General features: G+C 48.1%; 1 protein-coding gene and 1 pseudogene across 5 annotated transcripts in view; one reads left to right on the top strand and one right to left on the bottom strand.

Moving 5' to 3' along the window:
* Positions 1-178: 178 nt before the first annotated feature.
* LOC129690794 (testis-specific serine/threonine-protein kinase 5-like) lies at positions 179-2,896 on the bottom strand (annotated as a pseudogene).
* A 3,868-nt stretch (positions 2,897-6,764) lies between these two features.
* The window catches only part of Mroh1 (maestro heat like repeat family member 1), a 68,955-nt gene continuing 50,796 nt past the window's right edge, over positions 6,765-24,923 (top strand). For 3 of the 5 annotated variants that reach the window (XM_055626630.1, XM_055626628.1, XM_055626625.1), the window contains exons 1-7: positions 7,071-7,118; positions 12,193-12,294; positions 15,153-15,231; positions 16,143-16,288; positions 22,526-22,657; positions 23,112-23,274; positions 23,468-23,566. In XM_055626630.1, the coding sequence (XP_055482605.1) occupies positions 15,210-15,231; positions 16,143-16,288; positions 22,526-22,657; positions 23,112-23,274; positions 23,468-23,566 (562 nt within the window). In that variant the 5' untranslated portion in view covers positions 7,071-7,118; positions 12,193-12,294; positions 15,153-15,209. Of the gene's footprint in view, positions 6,828-7,070; positions 7,119-7,423; positions 7,559-12,192; positions 12,295-15,152; positions 15,232-16,142; positions 16,289-22,525; positions 22,658-23,111; positions 23,275-23,467; positions 23,567-24,923 lie in introns of those variants that run through there. The other 2 variants (XM_055626626.1, XM_055626627.1) reach the window with 2 other exon arrangements.

Here is a 24,923-nt window from a genome sequence, read left to right as displayed (position 1 = left end):
ATTGACCAGATAGTACCCGGGCATGTTCCTGTTGGGAAACATGGGCCACAGAGAGCAGCCACCAGCCGTGGCACTTAGGACCCGAGGCTGGTAGAACCTGTTCCTCTGGTGCAGGCTTCTAGGTGCTGCACAGCTGACTTAGAGACACTGTCCTGGAGATGTCCTGCCAGTGGAGGTGCTATATAGCCTTTGCTTCTGGTATACCATATCTGTCAGGTCCTGTGTTGTCTGGGACTATTGCCAACTGGAAATATTCCTCTTCTGCAATGGACCAAAGCAGAGGGTCAGGTCATGTAGAGTGCTAGAGGCACTGCCTGTAGTCCAGCCAGTCACCTGTGGACCATGTCCCACCTGAGGCAGCACCAAGTATAGAGAACAGCGTGTGTTCTGCAGGCAGCATCCAGCAGTGAGCAGCCACCTGCTGTAGGTCCAGGCATGCACATAGATGCAGCTGAAGCTGTCCCCTAATCAGGTCCTGGCACTCTACAAGGGAGGGCTCATTGCTGGAGCCTGTCAGTAACACCTGACTCACACTCACTAGTGTGAGTCAGTGTCAGAAATGCTGGCAACTTGGAAGGCTTCTGCCTACTACCAAATGTTGGCAAAGGTCTGGGGGCTCCTGCCTACTCTCAAAAGGGGCACAGAAGAGGGGTGAGGTATTCCGGACAAGTGCCATGTTAAATATTCAGTAGAATTGCTGTCCTTCAGTCAGTCCTACCCTCAGCTCAGCTTTTCCAACATACAGTGAGTGGACCATACTTTTCCAGCATATAGGGTTAGGGCTATGCCATGTCCTCTTTGCTGTGGACACCCTCGGGGTCTGAGCTGGACCTTGGAGCATGGAGTGGTGGTGCTCACCTGGGGACAGCCCTCGCCTGAAGGTAGGGCCTCGACAAATCAGATGCAGAATGCAGTGGGGTTGGTGGTGTCCCTGAATGGCAGCTTCCCAGACACCATGGCTTGGAAGATGATGCCTCTGGGGATGCAGCTTCCTCAAAGTGTTGTCCCTTCTAAGCCTACCCACCCATGGTCCTTGCACAAGGTACCTGGGATTACTCATAGGCTCCACAGACCAGCCTGCTCACCGTTGTACTTCTTGCTCATGAGGATCTCTGGGGCCGTATAGGGCCCACAGAGCCGCAGAAGTTGCTCATCAGTGAGTTCTTGAGTCCCGTGCAGTTGGCAAAGCCAAAATCTGCACACAGTTTGCAGGCAGGACAAGGCAACACAGGTGATAGACAGGATGGGGCGAGTGGGTTCAAGTGGACATCTGTTAGGATAGTGGGGTCGGGGAAGGAGGGAGCTCAGAGCGGATGTTACAAGAGTGATTGGGAGAGGGAAAAACGAGGCAGGGGCACATTAGATGTAGGTCAGTGGGTTTAGACTATAGATGGTAGGAGAGGAGGAGGTGGGGATTGAATTCTGGCTTTGTGGGAGAGCTGAAGGTCAGGGCTAGGTCATAGTTGAGGACAGGAGTCTGTGGGACAGGCAGAAGTTGAAGGTAGGAGTCCAGAAGTAAACAGGAGTGAGGGAGCCATGCAGGCTCACCTGTCAGCTTTAGAAAGCCCTGGTCATCCAACAGGATATTTTCACATTTCAAGTCCCTGTGGGAGGAGCGAAGGTGGAGCTGGGCTCTAGTGGGTCAGCAGATACCCAGGAAGGCAGGTGGGCCAGATGGCACCCTCACTGGTGCACAATGCCAGGCTTGTGGCAGTGGGCCACAGCGCTGACCAGTTGCCAGAACAGCCTTCGGGCCTGTTCCTCCTTCAGCCCCAGGCAACATCGGAGGTCTGACACTGCATTGATATGCTCCAACAGGTCGCCTTGGGCTGCCAACTCCAGTACCAGGTAGGAGCACTGGCTGTTCTGGTAGGTCTCATACAACTGCACCTACCAAACAACCCCAACGCCCCATATCCACTGCGAGCCGAGGAAGGCTGGACCAAGAGTGCTGGCGCTGCCACATGTACTAGCTCTCGGTGGCAGGGTGAGAGTGGGCTCTTTGTGCAAGGGCAAGGAGGGGACTCCAGGTAGGGAAGTGGTGGGGCCTGGGGTGGACAGCAGGCATGGACAGCAGGCGAGGACTGTCTTACTACGTTTAGGTGCTTGTAGGTGGCATTGAGTGATGACATCTCAGGTGGCAGGTACCTTCTGGAGTACTCCACTGGGGCTTCAGCCATTGACACGATCTCAATAGCCACCTGAGGAAGGTGGAGAGTAGCCAATTGTGTAAAGGGTCTTAAGAATAGGCCCACTGTTTTGTGTTTGGTTTCGGTTTTTGTTTTTGTTTTGTTTTGTTTTTTTGAGACAGGGTTTGTCTGTGTAGTCCTGGCTGTTCTGGACTCGCTTTGTGGACCAGGCTGGTCTCGAACTCACAGGGATCTTCCTGCCTCTGCTTCGCCAAGTGCCGGATTACAGGCATGCACTACCGTACCCAGCTGGCCCGCTGTTCTTTGTACACATGGCAAGTGGATGCATAAGCAATATCCTTGGAAGGCAGCGCTAGCTTCACATTTTGTCCCAGGCACATATATGTTTGAGGGGTTAGGGAACAGAGCACTGAGAAATTGAGAAGACATAGGGAGGTCCTGTAGAGGAAGCTAGGGCAGGTGGAAGGTACCTGAGAGGGTTTAGGACAGGCCTGCTGGAACCAGGCTAGGATACCCCAAGGAGCCCACAGAGAAGGTGACAGGCCTGCCTCTCACCATAGTGTGATGCTTGCCCCTCAAGCCTAGGATTGTGCTTCATGCATTCACGTGTTGCATAGGCCAGGTAGACCTTGGAGAAAGCACCAGAGCCAATCTTCTTGGAAGACAGCAGGTAGCCATTGTCCATGCATCCAAACCTGTTCCACGAATATCCTCTGATCCAGCTTGCACCGGCTGTTGCTCCTCATGGAGGGCAGCGTGCAACAGAAGGGGGCTTGATGGGCCAGCTTACTGTCCGTCAGCCAGGGATAGGGACACAGCTGACCCCTAACTTGTTTCAGAGGGTAAGGGACTGGGGAAGCAGAAGGCCAAGTGGGGCCTGCTGCCCTTTGGAGAAAACAGCCAAGTTTCTGAAGACTTAATAGGCTTAAGGCTAAAAGTGTAGGTTGAGGAGGCTCAGGGGGAGGCTACCACAGCTCTGGACTAATTGGAGAGTGAAGACTCCAGGGAACTGGGTATAGATAGGTTCTAGAATAGAAGGTTCTAGAAATGCACTTGCATTATGCCCTCAAAGGTATCATCTTAAAACCTGTCATCTCCGAGGCCATCTTACTGGATTAGCCCTATTTAATGCTGTGTTCTCCTTTTGTGGGGTGGGAACTCAGATGAAGGGCTAGCACCAGGACGAGGCTTTTGTGGGCCACTCTGCATGTGGTTGAATATAAAAAGCCTTTACGGATTTATTTTTATTATTTTTAACTAAGCGTGTGTGTGAACGTGTTTATGAGAGAGGGGTGCAGAGAGGGAGACAGAGACCACGGAGGTTTTGCATTTCCTGGAGCTGGAGTTACAGGCCATAGCAGACCACCTGGCTTGGATGCTGGAAACCAAACTTGGGTACCTTGAGAGAACCATCGGAAAACACAGACATTTACATTATGATTCATAACAGAAGCAAAGTTACAGTTATGAAGTAGCAATGAAATAATTTTATGGTTGAGGTTACCGCATGAGGAAATTTATTAACGTTTGTGCCATAAAGAAGGTTGAGAACCACTGCTCTGCTGGCTCTTGATTTTTTTTGACCCAGGATAGACCTGCTGCAGGAAGCCTAGCACCTGGAGCTCTCTGCAGATTTGAACGCATCTTCAGAGCAAGCAAAGGCCACCATACCGCAGACTACTCTGCGGGCATGGAAGCTACCTCCCCCTTCTCCCTTGATTTAAATGCCAGAGTCATAGCTGACATTTACTTAGCATGTGCCATATTCCAGGTGCTAGTGTAAGTAGTCATCTTAGCTACCCCCCCCCCCCCAGGCCATGTCCCATTCCCCGAACACACAAAGGCGCCAGAGGTAGTTTCATACATAAAGATTTCAAATATGAATGCAATGAAGCGATACATATTTTACAGATGATGAAACTGAGCTCCAGTGTTGGCAGAGCCCAGACTAAGTGTGAGACATCTCTTGTGAGCTGAGACAGACCAGCACATTGGCTAGTGGGCAGCTGTCCCGAGAGTATTCATAAAGGCCTGAAATGTGGTAGAGGTCTTAAAGACTTGAGCCTTGGAGACTTGTGTCTTCCCGCAAGTAAGTCTGTAGGTGGATGCGGCGGGCTTTACAATGAGGCATTGGGAAAACCTGGCCTGAGCTGCCAGATATGTTTTCTCACCCATGTCGTCTTGTGAATTTTTGGAATGAATAAGCTCATGGTTACAGTCCTCGTCCAGGCAAGAAAATAAATATAGGAAACACGGACACCGTCTTGTGGGTAATCTCGACCTTGGTAAAGGGGAAAGTGCTCCTGGGGATTCATATAGGTTGGCTACCTGGGAGTTCGGAGGGCTGTAGGTACATGAATGACTAGGTGAAGATGGTTCGTGATCCGCGGCCATTTCACATCTAGAGAACGAAAGGAAAAATCACGTGACTCTGTCCAGGCCCAGCAATGGCCCTGAGCTACTGCTATCACTCGGTCAGTCTCTCAGCTGTGTCCCTTTCATCTTCCTCACTCCCACCTGTGCCAGAACCCAAATGGAAGTTAGCAACTTCTTCGTGATAACAAGCACGATCCAGAAAGGGTACACTCCTTTTGCAATGTCTTAAAAAAAAAAAATTGTGAGTATGAGTGTTTTGCCTGCATGTATGTAAGTGGTGCCACATGGTGCCGGTGGAGTGCAGGAGGGCACTAGGTCCTCTAAAACTGGGGTTAGGTATGGTTGTTAGCCACCGTGTGGGTGCTGGGAACTGGAACCAAACTTGAGTCCTCTGCAAGAAGAGCGAGAAGTTGCTCTTAGCTACACAACCATCTCTCCATCACCCACAGTCTTTTTTTTTTAAAGAAAAAAAAAAGATGTTATTTTTGCCGGTTGTGGTGGCACATGGCTTTAACCCCAGCACTTGGGAAATAGAGGCAGGTGGATCTCTGAGTTTGGGGCCATCCTTGTCTACAAAGCTAGTTCCAGGACAGCCAAGGATACACGGAGAAACCCTGTCTCCAAAACAAAACAAAACAAAACAAAGATTTTCTTTTTAATTGTGTGTGTGTGTGTGTGTGTGTGTGTGTGTTGGGGGGTATGTGAGCTTGAGTGTGGATGCCTGTGGAACTTAGAAGTTTTGGTTCCACCTGGAGCTGAGTTAACAGCTGCTTGTGAGCAGACCAACACGGGAGACAGCAGAATGCGCTCTTAACTGTGGAACCATCTCTCCAGTCCCTCTGCATTGTATTTGTCCTCTTCATCTGCACCCTTACTAATCCATCAACTCCACTGAGTTTAACCCAGGACCTCGTGTGCTGGGCCTTATGCGGAACAACAAAAGTAAAAATTAAGTTGTGATACATGCTGGGCAGCTTGTGTGCTTGGGGCGGGGAGGTGGATGCCGAGGAGGCGGGTGGAGAGGAGTGACTTCTGTGGCTGTGGAGGAGCACAGGACCATCGGGCATGTTGGGCTGTGGTCAGAGCAGTGCCACTGTCCACTGCAAGGCTTTGCAGGCTGGAGAGTGAGTTGTCCAGGTATGAGTGTGGAGAAGACCTCCTTCCCTGGCAGCTACCCTGGTTATTCCCCTTTGGTTTTTGGCATCTTCCTGGGACATGACTCCAGCTGCAGAATGCCCCACCCTCTTGCCCATCTATGTCCCGTCCGTCTGTCTTGAGCTCCATCGTCACAACAGAAAGAGGTCGTTCCCTCTCACTGTGGAAAAGAATACCAGGTCTGGGCGTTTGCTCTTGGACCCCTCAGACTGTTGCCCTCCCAGGACCCTTCTCAACCACAGTTTGATTTCCACATCTACCATGTGGTCGGGCCTAGATACGTGGTAGCCGACTGCTTCCTTTTTCTCATCAAGCTTTTTTGCTTCTTTTGCTTTCAGAACACTGCCCACAAACTTCCTTTGTTTACACACATCTGGGTGATTTCAACCTGTGCTTCTTTGTTGGTGCCAAGTCTCCCTGTCATGTTCCTCCCCCAACCCTCCCAGGCACAAGCCGTTGCCTAATCTTTACTCTCTTGGCACCCCAACCAAACTCCTCCATAGCATTTTCTACATTCTGTAATATGCCTTACTATTCATTTATTTGCTTACTCACCACTAGCGGTTTGGGGTATCTGGTGTGTACAATACCTGCCTGATGTATGTTCAGGACAGGTATACCAGGTGTGCTGCTGCTGTTTCTCCTTTTTGGGTGGGGTGGGGGTGAGGAGGTGGGTTATTTTGTTCTGTTTTGGAGGCATGGTCTCGTTTTGTAGCCCTGGCTGTCCTGGAACTCTCTATGTACACTCAGCTGGCCTCGAACTCATACAGATCCGCCTTCCTCTGCCTCCTCAGCGCTCTTCGGGCCTCCGGGGCTTTCTGCAGTTGGAAGCTGAGCCAGAATACTCTCAAGAAGAGCGCTTGCGCAGACGGTCGTCTTGCGGTCACCGGACCGCTAGGGGACTCTCCTGACTCTCGGTGTACCTAGGCGCTCTAGGGCGTGGAATGTGGGGGCGGGGCTAGCGTGAGGGACGGAACTCTGACCAATGAGTGTGGAGATCGCGTGGAGGTGGGGCCAGATTGCCGCGCGCCAGGCCGCAGTTGGCCAGAGGGCTGCGGGGATGGGCTTGGCACGCTGCTCCGCCCACTCTGGGCCGCTTGGGGCATAGAGGGCGGCGCCCGGGCTGTGGCGGCGTCGGCTGTTCAGGTAAACGGCTTGTCGAGGCTCTTCTTTGGTGGCGGGGGCCAGGCATCCTTTGAGGAACTTGGACGGGAGAGCCTGGGGACCTCTCCAGCTGCCAGCAGCACGAGAGGCTGTGACAAGGGGCGCCTCCTCCCCAAGGTCAGCGGGCCGGTGCCTGGAGGTCCGGGGAGCTCTCAGGTGTGCTCAGCGGGCCCGGTTTCGCGCGTTACACCTGGGGGAGACCTGGGAGCTTGCGACACTCTTCTGACTTGTCAGACATCGGCGCGTGGCCCCGGACCCCGTCCCTGCTGTCTGGTGGGTCGCGTGGTCCGTGTCCTTCCCCCCTTCCGGGAACTCGGTGGCGCAAGACCCTGGTCCTCTTGGGTCTAGGGGCTCCACCTGTCTTTGAGCTCCACAGCCGGGCAACCGGCGTTTCTGTCCCTTTCAGAAAACTGAGCCGGAATTCGGAGACTTGCAAAGCCACTGAGCACCGCAGCCACTAGTCTTTCTGTTTTTCTCTTTTGGATTAAAGGAGGCGGTCTAGAGCAGGAAAGTGATTTGTCCAGAGTCACGAGGATTGCTGGCCCTAGAGAGAAGGCCACAAAACTCGGCAGCGCTGTACGGAGTCTAGATAGAATTCAGGCAAGGTGAGAGCGGGGCTTCAGCCGGAGCTGGCCCTCCAGGTTTGGGGTTCCGATTTTCCTGCCGGGTCAGTGCAGTTACGCAGCTCTGCCCTACCTTGTATAGAGCTCAGGGTAAGTACTGGATGGAACCATAAACTCAAGTGCAGTGAGTAAGCATAAGGAGAGAGAGAGAGAGGCCGGCATCTGGAAGCCGGGGGATGTTGAGGCAGAGGCCAGCTTTGAGGAGGTTAGTCTTGGTCGGAGGCAGGAAACACTTTGGAAGGGGATGGTGGTAGGTGTGGAGATAAGATGGAGGAACAGCCTGATTTTTTGACCTAGTTAATTAAATGGTGAAAATTCAGGAAACAGGCAGGTGGGGCAGGGCAGGGCAGGGCACGGGAGGGCAGGGGTGAAGATGAACGGTTAAGTCTTAGCTGCTCTGTTGGACTTGAGTGGCCACGATCATCTGGATGGAGACCCCTGGCAGACACAGGGCTGCTGGGGCCGGAGAGCAAATCACCGGTTGTGGGCTATTTCTCTGGTACGTGTGTCAATGACTTGGTGGTCTGTGCAGTCCCTGCACCTACAGGCCCTGGAAGATGCTCCCATCAGCAGCCTTAGGCTGAGATGTGTGGCTCAAATGAGAAATGTCTTTCTGGTCTCTGATGTCAAAAGTTGAATGGCTGAGGATGCGCTGCCTTTGTTAACTTGAAGCTGATGTCCAGACAACTGTCTTATTCAAACTTGTGTCTTGTCATATCTCCTTCCCTCTGTTGAGGGACACCAGAGGCCAGAGGTGGAGCCTGTGGGACCTGTGTTTGTCTCAGTTTACAGTCATCTCTGTGTGGGGTAGTAGATGTTTGTGCCTAATTTTCATTCCTAGGGTTCACAGAGGCCCAGGTGAGAGGCAGAGTTGTTGCTGTCTTCTGATTAGCAACTCCAGGCTTTCTAACATCTTATTATTGAGCTGAGTTGTTTTGAGTCAAAGACATCCTCTCCAGTGTCTGTATACACAGCTTGATCTGCTTTGGGAAACACCACCAGGCCAGGGCTTCTGGGGCTGCTGAATGTCATATGGGTTGTGCTATTTTTCCCCCTGAGCTGGAAGGGCTCCTTTGCTTCAGGGGTTTGTGTGTAAGCCCAGTGACAGTTTTACATGGCTTATTTGCAAAATTGTATTCTTAGTGTATGGTGAGCAGTGAGCTCCTGACTCTATTACCTGGGACACCATCTCCGGTTCTTGCTGGTTACTCTAGAAGCTGACTCTTTCCTGGGCCAATTCCTCCTAGACAGGGCATTCTGTAACTGTATGTGCCTGGGCCCACTTCTACCCATCCATTCGCTTATCATTACCTTGGGGCTATGCTATATTTGAGGCTGAGCCCAACAGGAGTTTGCTAAATATGTGTGTGCATACTGCTTCTCCATTCATATAAATATAAATGCTGTGAACTGGGTGTACACCTGTAAAAAAAGAAAGAAAAGCCTTCTATATAGAAAAGAAAGACCCCTATCAGCCCTATCTATCCGTCATCTCTCCTTTGTTTGCTTTGTTTTGGTTTTTCAGATTTGCCCCAGCCCGACTAATACTCATGTGCCTAAATGTTGGTGTCCTAGCATAAGAGCATCTGCAAATGATGGGAAAAGGGCTTGACAATTCAGACTGGTAGCAGCCGCTCCTCAGGCTCTGTCACTAGAGCCTGAGGAGCCCAGCAGCCAAGGCAGACCTTGTCCTAATCATGTCACATGTGCGTAGAGCTTGCTGCTGCCTCGATTTACACCCAGAGTCTGGGCCATCTCCCCAGCCCCTGGCAGTGTTTGGTTTTACCTACTTGTTTCTCCTCTGCTTCCCGTGTTATATAAGTTATTTCACTGCGTCCTTCAGCTACTGACAGGAAACTCTGGGAGTCTGTACCTTGCCTTCTTATCATGGATCAGGACTGTCACTGTAGAGTTCTATTTTTTTTTTTTTTTTTTGAGAGTTTCTCACTATGTGGTCCTGAGTTTGAGTGATCCTCCGTATCAACCTGCCTGGCTAATTTTTCTTATTTGAACAGATGGCGTGGGCTGCGGGGTTGTAGCTTACAGGTAGTGGTTGCCTGACGTGTGGTCCATAGGAGGAGAGAGACAGAAGAGGAAGAAGGAGGGAGAGAGAAAGGGAGAGGGAGAAGACAATTAAGAAAGGGAGAGTTTTCTGGTGCCCAGACTGGTTTTAAACTTGTGGGCTCAAGAGATCTTTTTGCCTCAACCTCCTGAGTATTTATGACCATAGCTACATACTACCAGACTTCACTTTGAACTTTAAATTTTTTAGACGAAGTGCCATCTGTGTTTGTACTTTGTTTCATTTAAAGATTTGTTTTTCTTTTATGTATATGAGTGCCTATATGCATGCATGTGCACTGTGTGTGTGTCTGGTGCCTGTGGAGGCCAGGAGAGAGTGCCAAATCCTTTAGAACTGAAGTTACAGATAGTTGTGAACCATCATATGGGTCCTGGGAACTGAACTCTGGTCCTCTGTGAGAGCTCTTAACCACAGAGCCATCTCTCTAGGCCTGCTGTCTAGGTTTTTGTGTCTGTTTTAGATATTCTTTTCACACTCCAAGACTATATTTACCTGTGTGGTCTTTTATGGTGGTTTTATTTTTACATTTAACCCTTAACTCTATAAAGGACTTACTTTGAAATAAGAGAAGACATGAGTCTTTTTTGATTAGAATCTTACTTTGGTCTTGAATACTTTTTGTTCTTTTTTTTTTTAATAAGTTATTTATTTTTATTGTATGTGCATTGATGTCTTGCCTGAATGTATGTCTGTGTAAGGGTGTCAGATTTTGGAGTTACAGACAGTTGTGAGCTGCCATGTGGGGTGCTAGGAATTGAACCTGGGACCTCTGGAAGAGCAGTCAGTGCTCTTAACCGCTGAGCCATCTCTCCAACCCTATGTTCTTTTGTTTTTTAGATTTATTTTATTCTTATTTATGTATATATTTGTATATGTGTCTACTTGTATGTGTGTGCACGTTTCATGGGCTCCTGTACAAGCTCCTCCAGAGCTGGGCTTACAGGTGATTGTGAGCTACTGGATGGGATGCCGGGGACTGAACCTGGGCCCTCTGGAAGAGCAACAAGTGCCCTTAATCAATGAGCACATTCTGCTTTCCTGTCCTACTTTTTTGTTCTTTACTAGGGTTTTTATTTGTTTGTTCTATTTTCCTTTATTTGTTGTTATTATTGTTAGCTCTTTTTCTGGCGCTGAGAATCAAGCCTAAGGTCTTGTGCCTACCAGACAGACACTTTACCATTTAGCTATATCCCCAGACCAGTGCCTTTGTGCGTATGTTGTTGTGATAGTCCCATATAGTGAGACAGTCTCAAGTTGACCTTGAACTCTTAAAAGTGACCTTGAGGGGGTTAGAGAGATGGTTCAGAAGGTAAGAGCATTGGCTGCTCTTCTGAAGGTCCAGAGATCAATTCCCAGCAACCACATGGTGGCTCATAATCATCTATAATGAGATCTGGTGCATAATGAGATCTGGTATATACATAATAAATAAATAAATAGATCTTTTAAAAAAAAGTAACCTTGAACTCTTGAACTTCACTTCTACCTCTCAAGTACTGAGATTACAGTGGTATGCCACCAGGCTTGGTCTACTACATACTATACATGGTTTCATACACTTCTTTATATTTACTACAGAACAAATCCTCCTTTTGATATATTTTTTCAAATTGTAATTGGCTGCTATTGATTTTCCTTTGAACTGTGAATCATTTCATGAAGAACACTCCAATTTATGTATTACACCTTAAGAAAACTTGAGGCTTACAAGAGGATTTCTGATGTGTTCCTTCAGGACACAGCGAAAATTTTTATTTTATATGATGTGTATGAATGTTTTGCCGGCAAGCATATATATATGTCCTGTGTGGGTGTGTGGTGCCTGTGGAGTTCAGAAGGGGCATCAGATCCCCAGGAACTGAGCCACCGTGTGGGTGCTGGAAACAAACCCCATCCTCTGAAAGGGCCTAAGTGCCCTGAACTGCTAAGACATCTCTCTCCAACTTCAAGAAGCAGCTTAAAAAAACAAAACAAAAAACTTGTGTCTACACTAAGATATTATAAAAACTTTGTCCCTGCTCATTGGAGAAGGCACACTGAACATTCATACTTGGTGCTGATCCTATATGTATTCCGTGAGCAAAAGGCTGTGTGAATATCCAGCACAGCTCAGGAATTCCTGAAAGGAGAGGACAAGACATAGTACTAGTTTGGACACAATGGAACTTAGATCAGAAGCAAAGCCACCAGCCCAATACCTGGAATATGAGGTGGGCTCAGGGGCAACATTAAAAAATTAATATAGTAGAAATACACGCATAGGTCTATTTGAGGAATATCATTTTTCAGCAGTACATATCTTAGCAGTGTTGGATAGTTTTATTATGTCCTCAAACACAGCTTTTATCATTTATTTCTAAAGATGTCATATGTTCTCTAGCAAATGGGATAGGGTTGCCTTTCTTTGTAGCTTTTCAAAGGACAGAACATCATCCATGATGCCTGTACCTTGTAAGCCAATCACAGTCCTGGGAAGTTGGAGCTTGAAGATCCGTGTTAGTTAAGCCCCTGCATTTCTTACACTTTGCTCAACAACTGATGCAGTTTCAACCATCTTGTGTCTTGTGGTCACTTGCTTTCTCTTTGCTGGGGCACAGATGAAACTGGTATGTTTATTTGTGTTTGCTTGTTTGTTTTTTAGATGCTTTCCAGGAAGAAAGTGGCAATGCTGTGCTGATGCTGCCATCATCAAGGCAGAGCACTCTGCCTGCCTTCCATCCTCTTTGCTGTCCAGGAGTTTCTGGTCTGTTAATTTTATCTTGTTTTCAGCTCTCAGTTTTCTAAGATTTATTTTATTTTTACTTATTTGCAGTTATGTGCAAATGTTTGTGTAGTAACAATTTTGGAATTTTGGTTTCTTTAAAAAACACAGAAATATTATAAAAATATGTTTTCATTTTAATCCAAGGTATGGGGGATATGATGCAGCAGCTGTTATGATTTGCCTCATGCTGTGGCATGGGCGTGATTTTGCCAGCTGCAGATAGTTTCTGTGATTGTGTGACATTTGAAATTCTGGGACTTTTCAGAGGGTATAAAATGCTAGGGCCTTGAGAGGTGGGGTGGGTTGTTGGTTGCTGTTGGCCATGTTTTGTTAAGTAATCATTGGCAAAGAAGAAACAACAGCAAGAAGAAATTAAATATCCTGACAGTGAAGATCAAACTTGCCCCAAGGAGCTCAATGAGCCTAATCAGCAGGAAGTAGTCTAATGGTAACAGTGCCCTCTTTTCGACCCCTGGCTTTATTCAGGGATCTCTTTCCTTTCCTCTCTATTCTGTTTTCTCTCATATCTAGAGTTAGGGAGTTGAAAAGGTGGAAAAAGGGTGGAGAAGGGTGGAAGAGAGAAGAACCCACAAAGTCGAAAATACCAGCTGCATGCCTGTGGAGGCTGGAAGGGACATCTGATTCCCTGGAGCTGAGGTTCCAGGTAGCTCTGTGATCCCTAACATGAGTACTTGGAACCAAACTCCAGTCCTCTGAACTTAAGAGCAGCAAGCTCTTAACTCTTGCACCATCTTTTCAGCCTCTCAGTTTATTTATATACTTTTTTGTTGTTGTTGTTGTCTCGTTTTTTTGAGATTGCTCTGTGTAACAAGCCCTGGTTATCCTGAACTTGCTTTATAGACCAGGGTGGCCATGAACTCACAGAGATCCACCTGCCTCTGCCTACTGAGTGCTGGAATTAAAGACATGTGCCACCACACCTGGGTTGTTTATGTTTTTTTTTTAACTTTTTTTTTAAATTTTATTCTTTGCATGGGTGGTTTTGTCTGCATGTATATCTATATGTCACCACAGAAACTAGATGAGGGTATTGGATCCTCTGGAACTAAAGTTATAGACTGTTGTCAGTCACCATGAAGGTGCTTTTAAGTGAACTCAGATCCTCTGGAGCAACAGCCAGTGTTCTTAGCCAGTGCCCTCAGTTTGTTTTTTTAAAAATACATTTTTGGGGATGAATGTGGTGGCGTACACTTGTGATTCTAGTGTTTTGGAGGCAGAGGCATGATTGCTGCAAATGCAGGGAGACTCTCAGAAAACAAAACAAAACACAAAACAAAACAAAACAAAACAAAACAAAACCTCTACTTAAGTCCCCTGCATCTTGTCTGCCATTTCACTGGGGGAAAGTGAACATATGGGATCAGGTTGTTTTGTTTCTTTAACATTTTTTGAATTTTGTCAAATATTTTATTTTATTCTGCCTGCATGTGTGTAAGCATACTGTGTGTGTACCTGACCTGTGGAGGACAGAAGGGGTTGAACCCCTTGGAAGTGGAGTTGACTGACAGCCGCCATATGGGTGTTGGGAACTAAACTTGGGCTCTCTGTAAGAGCAATGAGTGCCTTTAAGTCACTACCATCTCTTCAGTTCCTTGTTGTTTTATTTTTATTTATGTGTGATTTGGCCACATGTATTCGGGTGTTCTTGGAGGCCAGAAGAGGGCATCAGATACTCTGGAGCTGGAGTTTGGAGGCAGTTGTAAGCTGGGTTTGGGGAACAGAACGTGGTCCCCACAAGAGCAGCAGGGGCTCTTAATTGCTGAGGTATCTCTCTAGTCCCCTCTATCTTTTAAAAAAATGTATTTTTAAGCACTTATTAATTCTCTTTCTCTCTCAGTCACGCTCTATGTGTGTATGTGTGTGTGAGAACAATTAGTAGGAATTGGTTTTCTCCCAACATGTAGGTTCTAGGGATTGAACCCAGGTTGTCAGGCTTGGTGGCAACCTCTTTTTTTACCCACTGAGTTATCTTGCTGTCCTGTGAACCTACTTTTTTTTTCCTTTTTTCTTTTCTTTTTTTTGAGTCTGGGTTTCTCTGTGTAGCCCTGGTGCTCCTGGAACTCACTCTGTAGACCAGGCTGGTCTCAAATCACACTCAGAGAGATCTGCCTCTGCCTCTGGAGTGCTGGGATTAAAGGCATGAGCACCACCATCTGGCTTCAACCTACTTTCTTGAACTGAAATTTTTACTTGCTTTATAATTCTAATTCCTCCCTTTCCCAAGGTTGACGTAGTTTCTCACTTTGCCTTTTGCCTGCCTTATGTTGGGAGACCATGTTATTGTTTATATTTCCCTAGAGAAGATTGGGAAGGACTAGGGAAGGATGGAATAAAGGCAATGGGGTATTATCAGAGATGGAAGGTCTGGCATGCTGAGGGTGGGCAAGTAGGCTCTCCCATCTTCTAGGTATTGGAGTATATGACCTAGGACTTGAGCATGAGACCACATAATGAAGAGGCACAGGACTTGGTTATTTGAGGGACTTTGTTCTTTGTCACCACCTGTGCAGCTGAGGAAGTTGCTTTAGTTGGGAGTGTGGCCAAGTTTGCCAGGACTATGAAGATAGCACCATATGCCAGCCCTGGGCACACCACGGCTCTGCAGGAGGGCTGGCAGCTTGGTAGAAGAGCTCCGCAGCTCTCGTCCTGGGGTCATGGAACTTTCCCCCTTTGCTGAGTGGATTGGCCAGCTGTGATAGAAATCTTCCCTGGGGCAAGTTAATTTACATTGTGTGTTTTGTACATAAATAGCAGCTAATCCTGAACTTACATATGGTGAAGATAATGAATAAAATCTCATGTTCCCATTATTCTAGGTTGGGGAGGAAGTTCTCCATGTTTACACTGGACAGGTGGAAGCAAAGACCACAGAAATGACCAGGCCCTACATACAGAGTGAGTGCATATTGGAGGCACTTCCTGCTCACCTGCCTCCCTGCTGTGAGAGCAGTGGGTGAGGCTGCTTTGCAGCGCCTGGGGCTCCACTGCATTCCCTACAAGGACAGGAAGTTGAAGACTTGGGATGAAGGACTTTGGTTACTTACATTCTTTCTGACCCTGGGTACTGAGGCCCTGGCTGGTGCTGTTGGGTGGGCAATGTCTCTGGTTTGCCTGTCCTGCCTTTATTGTAGAGAGATGCTCTCGTTTGTTGATTTCTTGATTTATATCTGGCTTTCACAGGCAGATTCCCATAGGACAGATGCTGTGGGTTTCTCCAGTGACTGTTCACTGTTCACCAGTGTCTGCTCCCTTCTGCCCAGTGCCACCCTCTTACATGTAGGAGCTGGGTGTGTAAAGTCCAGCCTGTTCTGTGTCCTAGGACCTCAAGGAACTTTCTTGAAGTTATCTGTATCTGTGGATCCTTTGTGGTGTGCTGTGGGTTTGGGGATAACTTGAATAATGTGATGGCCTTACAGAGAAGTCCAGGCCTTATCATAGTTGGAGCAGCCTTTGGGACCTCTGACTGAGGCTAAACTGAGTTTTCCAGGTCCATAGCTTCTCAGTGATAACCAGAGTTTGAGCCCCGTGTCATTCAGCCCAGCACGCTACCCACTCAGTGTTCCTGCTCCCACAAAAGCATGGAAGTGGGGGACAATCAGGGAATATGGTCAGTAGAAGAAAGGAGTGGTTTTCATGAGAGGTAACAGCTTCCTTCAGGTCAGCAATGACTGTTAGGCAAGTGGCCATGCCTAGTGACCCTGAGGCACTGGGCTTGGATATGCTATCTCCTGTGCTACGTGTATGATCCCAGAAGCTGGTAGGCGTCAGTACACTTGGACCTGAGCACTCTGAACTTTTCGCCGCAGAGCTGTCCTTCACCCTGCTGGACTCCATCACCGACAAGGATGCTATGGTACAGGAGCAGGTCTGCAGTGCTCTATGCTCCCTTGGAGAGGCGCAGCCGGGCGAGACACTCCATGCCTGTGAGGTGTACCTACGGCAGCATGACAAGGTACTTTGATAAGGCCCCTTGGTGATGATGAGGTCAAGGAACATACTCCTCTGTAGGGATGGGTGATGAGTCAGTCTATCAGCAGAAAGTGCCCTCCATATCCTCTATAAGCCAGTGTTTAAGGATGATGATAGCTGGCTCTCTTCCATATGGGGAATGGCTGTGTCCTGTGAACTGGCAGTTCCATTTTGAGGGGCCTGGGATGTCATTTCAGTGGTAGCATTCATGAACAGAAACTGTGGGCTGTTGCCTTTTGCACACTGAATGAAGGCAGGGTGGCTCCCTTGTCTAAGGGAATAGTATCTAGTAAGCCTGTAAGGGCTCTTGAGAGTCCAGGCCCTGCCTTGGCATGGGCCTCCTTTTAGGACACAAGACCTCTGCTACCCCAGAACATCCCATTCTCTGGGCAAGCATGGCCCCTGTAACAGAGCAAGAAACTTGGGATTCTCTCTGATGCTGTAGGATGTCAAATTGTTTGCCCTAGACTGCTCTTAACTCATGAGCTTTCTTTTGTTTTGCTTTGAAACAGGGTCTAGCTCTAGAGTGCATGTTGGCTGTGAAATTATGACCTTTGTTTTTTAGCCTCCAGAGTGGTGGGGTTACAGGCACAGGCCACCACACCTGGCTCTTTATTTATTATTATTGGGTGTATGTTGGGTCCACATGCATGTAGAGTCACTGAACAACTTTGTGGAGTTGGTTCTATCCTTTTGTTGTTGTTTTTTCTTTCATTTTCTTTATTTGTTTTTTTGTTTGTTTGTTTTGTTTTTTGAGACAGGGTTTCTCTGTGTAATAGGCCTAGCCATCCTGGAACTCTTTTTGTAGACTAGGCTGGCCTCGAATTTACAGAGATCCACCTGCCTCTGTCTCCCCAATGCTGGGATTAAAGACATGTGTCACCACTCCCAGATCACCTTTCATTTTTTAAAAAGGTTTATTTTATCTTTGTTTATGTGTTTCTCTGTGTGTATGGAGGCCAGGAGAGGATGTTAGATCCTCTAGAGCTGAGAGTTACAAGCTGTTATGAGCCACCTGCTGTGTGTACTGGGAACTGCAGAGCAGCAAGTATCTTAACCACTGTGCCATCTCTCCAGCACACCTCCTTCTATCTTTATGTAGGCTCCGGAGATTGAATTTGGATTGTTGGGCTTGTATAGCAAGCACCTTTTTGCTAAGCCATCTTGTTAGCCTCATGGGCATGGGTTGCATCATGTTGCCTAGACTAACTCCTTACCTAGTCTTCCAGCTCTCCTTCCTTCCTTCCTTCCTTCCTTCCTTCCTTCCTTCCTTCCTTCCTTCTTTCCTCTCTTTCTTCCTTCATCTTTCTTTCTTTCTCTCTCTCTTTCACTCTCTCTTTCTTTCTTTCTCTCTTCTCTTTTCTTTTCTTTTCTTTTCTTTCTATAGGGCCTTTCTATACAGCCCTGGCTCTCCTGGAATTTACCATGTAGACTAGGCTGGCCTTGAACTCACAAAGATCTGCCAGCTTCTGCCTCCCAAGTGCTAGGATTAAAAGTGTGCACCACCGTGCCCAGCAGTCTTCAAGCTTCTTGAATAGCCAGGGCCACAGGTACAAGCTGCCATTCTCTGTGGGTATTTCTCTTATCTGCCAGCTATCTCATGGGAAAGAGCTTAGTTCCATGAACATATCCACTAATCCTGCTTTCAGCCCTTCCTGCTGGAATTGCAGCTTTGTTAGCTTATCAGGAGACTTAGTAGAGCTCTGATTATTCTGTAGTCTAAGAGAGCTGCCATTTGGCATGGCTTGAGTGTCTGCTGCAGGTCCTCTTTGGGTTTTAACTACACCTGGTATTTTATTCTCTAAGAGTCAAGTATGCCATAGTGACGCTGGCCAAGGCCGTTCTCAGATGCACTGGTTTCAGAGTTTAGTTGTCAGGCAAGAGATAGAGGCTGTCAGAATGCTGAAGGGTGATGGGTCACTCATGCAGCTCACAGCAAACTAATGTGACTCCTCCGCTTATTTCCTGTATTATATGTTTTACCTATTCAGCCTTTCATAATTTTCTTCACTGAGTTAAAAAAAAAAAAGACAAAAACCTGTTACCTCATTGTGTGGCTACAATGGCTCTGTTGAATTGGGAGCTCTGGTCCTGAAACTGTAGGATGTGGCCTGTCCCTGGCCTCTCATACAAGCTCCTGCACATTGTTCTAAGGGGTCTGGGCCTGCTCTTCCAGCAGCTGTCCTGTGCTGTATTTCTTTATCACCGTATTTATGTACACATCCCTCCCATGTGGCATCTCTCTTATGAAGCATGCACTTTCCTCCCGACTTGACTGATAATGCACTCCCATAGAACTTTCTCTCACATTAACAACTCAAGAGATTGATAAATCCAGTGGCACTGCTGTGGTCGCTCTGCTGAGCAGACACAGATCCAAAGGAGAACTGTGGCATCCAAAGTTAGGCTGGAACTCCTACTGTCCCTAGCTCTTTCTTCCTTGGTCTTTCTTGTGACCAGCTCCATCCTAAAACTGCATAGAGGCTTCAGCTATCAACCATCTCATTAACTTTCAGAAGGACACATTGGTGAATCAAAAAAATTTAGGAATGTGCACCATGAAATCAGACAAAAATCACGTATGTGTTTGACAGTATCAGCTGCTACAAGGATTAACATTGAGGTATGTTTTAAAATCCCCCAGAGTTCTTAGCTTTAGGAGTGTGCTGATGCCATTGTTGTAGGGGTGATGCAGCCATCCTTTTATTGTTGTTGTTTGAGACAAGGTCTCTGTGTAGCCCTGGCTGTCCTGGAACTCACTATATAGACCAGGCTGGTCTCAGACTCTAGAGATCTGCCTGCCTCTGCCTCCTGAGTGCTGGGATTAAAGGTGGACTCCACCATGCCCAGCAGGATGCAGCTGTCTTTTGAGCTTTGAGACACTTGGTGAAAGTCACACCTAATGGATCTGACAGTCATCAAGTTATCATTCAGCCACATTCAGGGTCATCCAGATCAGGGAAAAGTAGAGGTCACTGCTTGGTGACTCACTAAATGTGAGAACCGTTGAACCAAATCTGGTGATGTACCAGCCTTTGCCCTCCCCTTTTCCTTGTGAAGCAGATGTGGTCAGCATCCACTGCAGATCTTCTAGGGAGTAGAACCTACCTTCTCCCTGGGAGGGTCAAGTTTTCACACCACACCATGTGCTCATGACCCACTTGAGAGCAACGAAAGGTTTTTTTGGTTTTGGGTTTTCTGTTGTTCGTTTTTAATGAGCAGATGGAAATGATCCCAGCAGGACATTTTCATTTTATCCAGAAATGAGACATGTCCTATACTTCCAGAGCTCATGACTACCTGCTTTCTCCTGTGAAGAAGCCCTTAGAGAGCCACTGAGGGGCCTAACCCAGATAGGCAGGGGTTAGCCACAGTGTGGGTCATCACAGGACAGAGTTCAAACCAAGTGCCAAAGAAGCCATGCATATTTAAACTTTTAACAGTAATTTATTTAATTGTATTTTGTGTGCACTAGTGTTTTTGCCTATGTGTGTGTCTTTGTGAGGCTGTTGTATCCCCTGGAACAGGAGCTACAGAAAGTTGTAAGCTGCTGTGTGGGTGCTGAGAATTGAACCTGGGTCTTCTTGAAGAGCAGCCAGTGCTATTAACCTCTGAGCCAGCTCTCCAGCCCCTTGCTTCCTTTTATTTATGTGTAGATATGTATGTGCCTGCTTGTCTGTATGTGCAGTAATGCATGCAATACCCGTAGAGACCAGAGGAGGGCACCAGAGTCACTGGAACTGGTGTTTGTGAGCCACCTGATGTGGGTACAGGGAACTGAACCCTGGTCCTTTGCAAAAGCAGCAAGTGCTCCTAACTGCTGATCCATCTCTCCAGCCTCCGTATCTGCTTTTTTTTTTTTTTTCTTAAGGTTTATTTATTTTATTATGTATACAATGTTCTGCCTGCACGTACACCTGAATGCCAGAAGAGAGTGCCAGTTTTCATTGTAAATAGTGTTGAGCCACCATGTGGTTGCTGGGAATTGAACTCAGGACCTCTGGAAGAGCAAGCAGTGCTCTTAACCTCTGAGCCACCTCTCCAGCCCCATATCTGCTTTTTTAAAATGTAGATTCCTTTTGTATCTTCCTTAGAGAGTCCAAGGTCACAGAGCCCGTCTGCATCACCAGCCACTGGAGCTGCCCTGTTGCAGTGCACTGAGCCATAAGTTGCCAGAGCAACATAGCCAGTGGATGGGCTGAAAGAGTGCCATGAGAAGTCATGCTGAGGAATTCCTTTCTCCTCTTTGTTTTCTCTTTGAGAGGAGTCAGGGTCTTCCCTAAAGTACCTTCATGAAGGTGAGGAGAATTAGAAGCCGGAGAAGACCACGTAGTGGTCTTTGAAATGTTCCTCTAGGACCAAGAGCCTAGAAGAAGCTAGAAACATTTGCTCCAGATAGAACTGGAAGAGTTGTTCTCCCTGTGGCATCAGAGCTATGTCCCTAGCTCTTAATAATTTTGATTGAATAAAAGCATATCGGTTCATATTAATTTTCTGTTCTTCTCCAAAGAAAGCATCAACAGTCCTTCCCCCTCCCCATGACATGCTGGCTCTGGCTTCTGTCAGGGGAGGGACTCTTGCAGGAACACAGTGTTTCTGGAAAAAGAAACGTGAACCCAGCCAGCTGAAGTGGCTGTCTTCCTCTGTGACTGACCGAGAGCCACCATCTCAGAGTGCACTGCCCCCCTTCCCTGGGGCACTAACATCCAAAGATTCTAAGACCTTATCCTGAAGAAACGAAACAGGGCTGAAGCCCTTTCCTTAAACTGGCAGGCTCCTTGTCTCTGGAGCTACTTGTGATCTATGCTTGTTACGTCCTGGAATGAAAGTTGTATCCACTGTGGGCTCAGGAATGAAGGGTAACTGTAGTCCGTGTGACTGGCACCAGCAGCCAGCAGGCACGCCTCATCTGCTTCTGGGCCAGGGGAGTTGGATATCATGTGTGCCTTTCTATTTTCTTTTTAAAATCGTTTTTCTTTATTTATGTTTTTTATTTTATATGCTTGGGTGTTTTGCCTGCATGTATGTCTGTGCACCATATGTGTGCGGTGCCCAAGTTGGCTAAAAAGGGTATTGGATCCCTTGGGGCTGGAGTAATAGACAGTTGTGAGCTGCCATGTGGGTGCTGGAAACCCATGTCTTCTGGAGGAGCAGTCAGTGTTCTTAACTGCTGAGCCATCTCTCTAGCCCCATGATTAGCTTTGTTAACTGAAATATATTGTCTTACATAGGTCCCAGCTGACCTGGTTACCTGTCCCTTCCCTGCTGTGGTGGGCAGCATGGCTGTGGGGAGATAGTTTATGCCACCAGTGAAGAGGTGGTCCCAGTGCCTGAGGAACGCTGGCCTGTCCTGGGCCTGCCATTGCTGACAGCCATGCTACCCAATGCAGCCTACTCTGTGTGTACATCAGGTTCCTCCCACTGAGAACAACTGGAAGCCTTCACCAGTAGCTCCTCTGTGTCCCTTTATATGGGCTTAGACAGTATCCGCCCCAGCCTTCTGGTAAGGTGGCAAGCTCTTGAGTCCAGGGTAACTCGAGAGCTGCCAAGATAAGGATTGACGGAGGAAGCTGGGCTCAGTGACACATGCCTGTAATCCCAGCACTTGAGTAGGCAGAGGCAGACAGATCTCTATGAGTTCGAGGCTGGCCTGCTCTACAAAGTTAGTCCAAGACAGCCAAGCTACATAGAGAAACCCAGTCTGAAAAACCAAAACCAAAAAAAATAAAAATAAAAATAAAAGGATGGACAGAGGACTCTGTCAAAGGATTGGTCCAGGAGACTGGATCAGTAGTGCCCACAGAGTGAACAGAGGATCATGGCTGAAGGAGGGCAGCGATAGCCATATTTCACTTTGAGCACATTGATAGCCCTAGGAGGGGCCTGGCTACAGAAAAAGATGATTCAAGGAGGGCATCTTATCCTTGTGCCTGAGAGGTCAAGTGTGGAAGGAAGAGGTGTTCTCTAGGGAACCCCGCTGGCAACACTCAGAAGGCGGAAGGTCACCAGCTCATCTGCTTGGAGCTTGCCTCACACAGAAGACTGCTCTTCGCCCTTCTGAAGACACATAGGCACTTAGACAGCCTCAGAGGCTCAGCCAGTACACTCTCCTTAAGGGCATGACCTTGCCTAGCATAGCCCTGTAGAAACGAAATGCACAAAGAGTGCCTGGATACTCAATTCACTTCTCAGGACATTCTCTGGGAACTTCTATCCTCAGCTAGCTCATCCATACCGTACGAAGATCCTGAGAGCCATGGAGACAGTACTGAGCAGTCATATCCAAGAGCTGGACAAGGACACTGCTGGCGTTGTCATCCTCCTGGCTTCCAGTGAGATGACTAGGACCAAGGTGAGGGCCTCTGGCATGTAGGCTGGTGAGGACAGCTCCTGTTCTTTGGCCTCCATCCCATAGTATCTGGAACAAGGCTAGAGTTTGAGATCCCTTGATCCTGTGTACCCCCTAGAGGCAGAGGCTAAAAGCAGAGAACAGGGCACCTGAGTTCTTAGGATGAGGGTAAGAAAGCCATGCTCAGGCTAATGGCTACATGCAGCCCTCTTTATCACCAGGCCTCCTCATCAGTCCTTCCTGCCACACTTTGTGGCTTCTCCCTTAGGCATCAGGGCCACTACAGAAGGGAGGGAGGTGGGCTGAAGGTTATGCCATGTGGTCTCTGACCTGTATTCATTAGGAACCTAAGACACAGCAGTTTTTCCTTGTCCAGCCACCACTGAGATTAGAGCATCTTGCTTGTGTCTCTTGAGAGGTTCAGGGAGAGGTCAACCTGGTGACTCTTTGGGTGCAGGAACTGGACTGTGACTGGCAGCAGGCTGCAAGCAGTGTCCTGGTGGCTGTGGGAAAGCAATTCATCAACCAGGTGATGGAGGAAGTGCTCAACAGGTTCCAGCCCGGTGTTCTGCCACACTGCTCAGTCTTGTACACCCTTGCCAGCCTCTCAGTGTCCAATGGTAAGTGCCATTGCAATTCTGGTCCCTCGCTGTCCCTGAGTAGTTCTGGGGGTCTCTGAGGACTACCTGGGGTTCTGGTCTCATACCTAACCTGTGAAGTGCACCTCTGTGGGTCCCTTCCAAGTCCTGAGGAGAAGGAGTGGGCAGGAAGTGGGCTGGGCCTGCAGCCCCTGTGACAGCTTCTCTCTTACAGTATTTGGCATGGTTCCCTTTCTGCCATCCATCCTAAGTACCATGTTACCCATGCTGGGCCTGGCCAAGCAGGACGCGCTGAGGGTGGTGTTCTGCTATGGTAAGACAGTGGGCGTTGCCCATCTCCTTTACTTTCTCAACTGGGGCCCCCTTGGGAGGCTGCGTACAAACATGTCCTTTGTGTTAGGTGCTATTGAGGTGGGTGTGGGCTGCTAGTAAGGTATGGTTCAGTTGGCTGAGACCCTGCTGAGGTGAGGCTGCGTAGGGCCTGCACTCACAGGTACAGCCTGTGCCCCCTTACTGCTTCTCTCTGATGTGCTGAGGACTTGCCTCTCTAATCCCTGTAGGGTTTGGTGTTTTTTGTTTTTTGTTTTTTTCAGTTTCCAGAGGTCTCAATAGGCTGGGAGAGTGGGAAGAGTCTCAGAGCGTTGCTTCCATTCTCTACTACATGTTCTCAGCTAGCAGAGTGACTCTCCACTTGGCATCTCAGACCCATGGCAGGGAAAGACCATATCTACCGTCTTCCCACCATTCCCCTGTGGCCTGTGGCTGTAGCCCTTTGTGTGCTTGCGGAGGGGGGGGGATGGGCATTTTGTGGCCTGGACATGGTGCCTAGTGGTAAGTGAGGCTCTTAGTGGTAGAGGGCCTTCTTTTCTGCTGGAAGGTAGACCAGAGGGTCATTTTGGTAGAAGTGGAGATCGGAGGCCAGGGGCCACTTGCCAACAGCAGCAGTTTCTTTGCAAGTATGACCTTGGGTTTCCTGGTCTTCAGAACCCCTGACAGCCAGGGCAGTAGTTGTGATGTTTGGAGGGAAGGGTGCATCTAGGCCTTTCCGGGTCTCAGGAGTGTAGGACCTTCATGCCTCAGGTCAGGATCCTTTCTTCATGCCCAGCCCTCACAAATGGGGACTGTTAGAGTGTTCTTGGCTTTTCTGCTTTTTTTTCCTGCCTCTTCTCACAGCAGCAGAGTCCGGGAGTTTCTTCAGCTTCTACCACCTCTCTTCACAGTCATTGCACTCCCTTCTTTCTTGTGCTGCCTTCCTTATGACATTGTCTGCAGGATCCTTCTCCTTAGCCCCGTTCTGCCTGTGGTTGAGAGCAGGACCAGGTCACAGTGGTAGAAATCCTGCTTGATATAGTTTGGGATGAACAAGAGATTTGTAACAGAGTAGGCACAATGTGGGCTTTTGTAAACACACATTTAGACCCAGAAGGTGCTGGGGACAGGTGAGGGGGCCTCACCCAGACAGAGGCTGTAGAGATTCTCCAACAAGGAGGAAGGAAACTGTACTAAGCATGTGGTGGTGTTCACGCCAAGTATGAGCTGCTGTTGCTTTGTGGCTCGCCTGCAAAGTATCTGGTGGGGCTGAGCCTAGCCTGCAGAAAGATGCCCTCTAATTCTTGCTGTACAGGCACCTCATGCTGTAGCAAGCAGGCTCGACCAAGACGAACACTTTT

This window comes from Psammomys obesus, unplaced genomic scaffold (genome assembly GCF_907164565.1).
Source record: "Psammomys obesus unplaced genomic scaffold, mPsaObe1.curated_primary_1811, whole genome shotgun sequence".
In the NCBI taxonomy this organism is placed as follows: Eukaryota; Metazoa; Chordata; class Mammalia; order Rodentia; family Muridae; genus Psammomys; species Psammomys obesus.
This window is presented reverse-complemented; position numbering and strand designations above follow the sequence as displayed.